This window comes from Manacus vitellinus, unplaced genomic scaffold (assembly GCF_001715985.3).
Source record: "Manacus vitellinus isolate BGI_N305 unplaced genomic scaffold, ASM171598v3 scaffold_32_pilon, whole genome shotgun sequence".
Lineage (NCBI taxonomy): Eukaryota > Metazoa > Chordata > Aves > Passeriformes > Pipridae > Manacus > Manacus vitellinus.
In genome coordinates, this window is record NW_021940460.1 from 7118845 (window position 1) to 7121741 (window position 2897).

The 2897-nt window shown below is 61.6% G+C and overlaps 1 protein-coding gene across 1 annotated transcript in view; it reads right to left on the reverse strand.

Annotated features, from left to right (window-relative positions):
* MYO18A (myosin XVIIIA) overlaps nucleotides 1-2897 on the reverse strand; it is a 35668-nt gene that overhangs the window by 17703 nt on the left and 15068 nt on the right. The window contains exons 14-21 of the mRNA XM_029961286.1: nucleotides 2831-2842; nucleotides 2142-2318; nucleotides 1973-2063; nucleotides 1693-1885; nucleotides 1257-1343; nucleotides 511-652; nucleotides 138-297; nucleotides 3-58 (exon numbers count right to left, since the gene is read on the reverse strand). Coding sequence (XP_029817146.1) covers nucleotides 3-58; nucleotides 138-297; nucleotides 511-652; nucleotides 1257-1343; nucleotides 1693-1885; nucleotides 1973-2063; nucleotides 2142-2318; nucleotides 2831-2842 — 918 coding nt within the window. The remainder of the gene's footprint in view (nucleotides 1-2; nucleotides 59-137; nucleotides 298-510; nucleotides 653-1256; nucleotides 1344-1692; nucleotides 1886-1972; nucleotides 2064-2141; nucleotides 2319-2830; nucleotides 2843-2897) is intronic.

The following is a 2897-nucleotide window of genomic DNA, read 5'->3' on the forward strand; positions in this document are numbered from 1 at the left end:
GCCCGACAGCACCAGCGCCGACCCGCCACGGCCGGCAAAGAGGCTGCTGATCACCTTCCTGCAGGGCACGGAGGGGATGTCACCCCCCAACACCACCTCTTCCCCCTGCCATGCTCCCAACCCAGGACCCCACTCACTTCTGGGACTCCTGCAGCAGGACAGAGGCATTTTGGGAGGCTGGGTTGTGCTTGACATAGCTGAGCCATCCGGTGGCATCGTACTCCACCCAGTTAGTCCCCGAGCTGTGGCCCAGGAGGAAGTGTCGGGGTTTGTCACTGGGGAGCAGAGGGTTGTGCCCTGTGGGAAGACACAGAACCGCTGGGCACAGCCCCAGGGACCAGCACTTCACTGGTGCATGTCACAGTCACAGAATGGTAAATGGTTTGGGTTGGAAGGGAGCTTAAAGGTCACTGAGTTCCAACCCTCACTCCACGGGCAAGGACACCTTCCACTAGAAAAGCTGCTCCTGGTCTAGAGGACATATTCCCACAGTGCCAGGCTTCCCCATACCTTTCTTGCCCCCTTCCTGTGGGCCGTAGTAGGAGAAGAGCCGCTCCAACAAGGTGTCCTCGTTGCCGCCCGGCTGCAGTGCCTCCTCCTCCAGCAGCCACAGCAGCCCCCGCGCCTCGTCTGTGCGGGCCAGTGACCGGACCTGCAGGGACACCGCACTGGCAGCTGTCCAGCATACCACTGTCCCCCAGAGCAGGGATATGGGGTGACACAGGGGACCCAGGCCACCCAGGGAGCATGCAACGTCACACCATGCAAGAGGTCTCCTGCTTAATGGAGACCCAGCAGGAAAAGAGCCCATATGGGACACTCCAGCAGCGCATCTCGCTGGGGAATGCAGCGCTCGGGCACCCGAGGGCTGGAGCCACAAGCCCTCCCGGTCTCTGCAGCCACCTCCAAAAGGGACTGGAGGACCTCAGGGATTAGAGAACCTTGGGAACCTGTGCACCCTGGGGACCTGAGCACCTTGGGAACCAGATCATTCCAGGGATCTCAAGGACTGGAGCACCCCAGGGATCACACACAGTCTCCAGGTCCCCTGCCTGCAGCACAGGCAGCTTCCAGGGCAAGCAGGGAAAACCATGCTGGGGGATACACCAAGGATGTGGGCTGCACACATACTCGCACCCGTGCTTTCACAGCCATTCAGGACAGCCCCTTTCCTTCCCCTCACTACCACCTAAGTGCCAAAATTCCACCCATCCGCTGCCGTGCTGTGGCTGGGAGGAAGCGCAGTGGGTGCTTACCAGTGCCTGGTGTGAGGACTGGTCTACAGCAGCTACGGAGCCAGAGGAGCCGGGCTCAGCATCAGCCAGGGTGAGCTCTATGTTCTCCTGGTGAGGGGGAACAGAGGCAGGTGAATGCCCACACCACGGAGTAGCAGTGATTGGGACCAGGAGCTGGTCAGGGTGTTGGTCTCAATGAGGTTTAGGATGATGTCGCATGCCAAGGGGGGACCAGGACACGTGGAAGGGTCCCCCCAGGCTGTCAGTGCCAAGATGGAGCAGCAGCAGTGATCTCACCACCACCACCACTCACAGCCACCCCATCACCTCCCAGCCCAGCTCTCCTCTGCCATGCTCCACAGCCAAAGAAATCAGGGGGGACACAGAGGAGATGTTCACGTGGGGACAGGAGGGCAGGAAGGGAGGAGGCAATGGCAGCCCTGGGTGTCCCCAGTACCTCCTTGTATCGCTCCAGCTCGCGGGCGAAGGTGCGCTGGTGGAAGAGGAGCTGCAGGCGCTCCTGGGCATAGTTGTGGCAGAGCTCCTCGAAGGTGGCCCCCCGGCTCTGCCCTGCCAGCTCAGGGTTCTGCGCCCCGGGGGTGTCCACAACTGTCACCGAGCACACCGAGTGCTGGCTCGACTTCAGCGCCCTGGGGGGGACACAGAAGGGACTCAGCGGGGCGAGTGGATGCTGCCACGCACCCCGCAGCTCTGCCCCCAGCCCTCCCAGCACATACCTGTTGAGGAGGGAGATGAGGAGGGTGAAGAGCTCGGAGTACAAACCAGATGCCATGCCCTCCAGGCACTCCAGCGCCGTCAGCTTGGGACCTGGCCAAGGCAACCCTGAGTGTCCTCAGCCTGTCATCCCCCGGGGCCCACCCGCTGTCCCCCCAGACCTCACCCTACCTGTTCCACCATCCCCCAGGGGGGACTCATCAGGGCCCTGCCGGAAGGAGGTGGAGCGCTGCAGGGTGGCCTTGGGCTGGTGCTTGAAGATGGCAGAGGAGAGCTCCTCCAGGCTGCAGCCCAGCAGGTACGCGGCTTTCTGAGCCCACTCGTGACGTGCAAACTGCTTCCTCCCAGCTGGAGGGTGGAGAAGGGGGCTTCAGAGCCAGGCAGGGCATCCCCAAAAACGGGGAGCATTTCCAGACAGGCTTAGATGGTCTCAAGGACCCCCAGAGTATGCTGGGGGTGCTGGGCACAGTGGAAGTACATGGCCAGGAAGCATGTTTTGAGGTGTGAGGAGACAGACATGTTTGGGGTGTAGGGGAGATGGGGGGTGAATGGCTTCATGCCACTTCAGGGTTGAGCCCACAGCCACACCACGGTGTGTGGAGGTGAGGGTCCCCTTGCCATCACTACCCAGGGACCTTTGGGGCTCTGAGCCACCCTACACACAGGGACACGTCCCTGCTCGATGACACACTGGGCAGCCCAGCTGCAGCACAGCAGGACAGACCGTGGCGGACAGACAAAGACATGGATGCTGATGGAGGTGGGAACAGGTTAATGGTGACATGCAGGGACATGACAGCAGGATGGCGGTGGCACGTGGGAAGGGAAGCCAGAGACACGGGCGGAGAACAAGACTTTACCTTCGTCGGCGTCTGCATTGCAAAGGGCAGCATGCACCATGCGAACAGAGACAGGGGTTAGAAACAA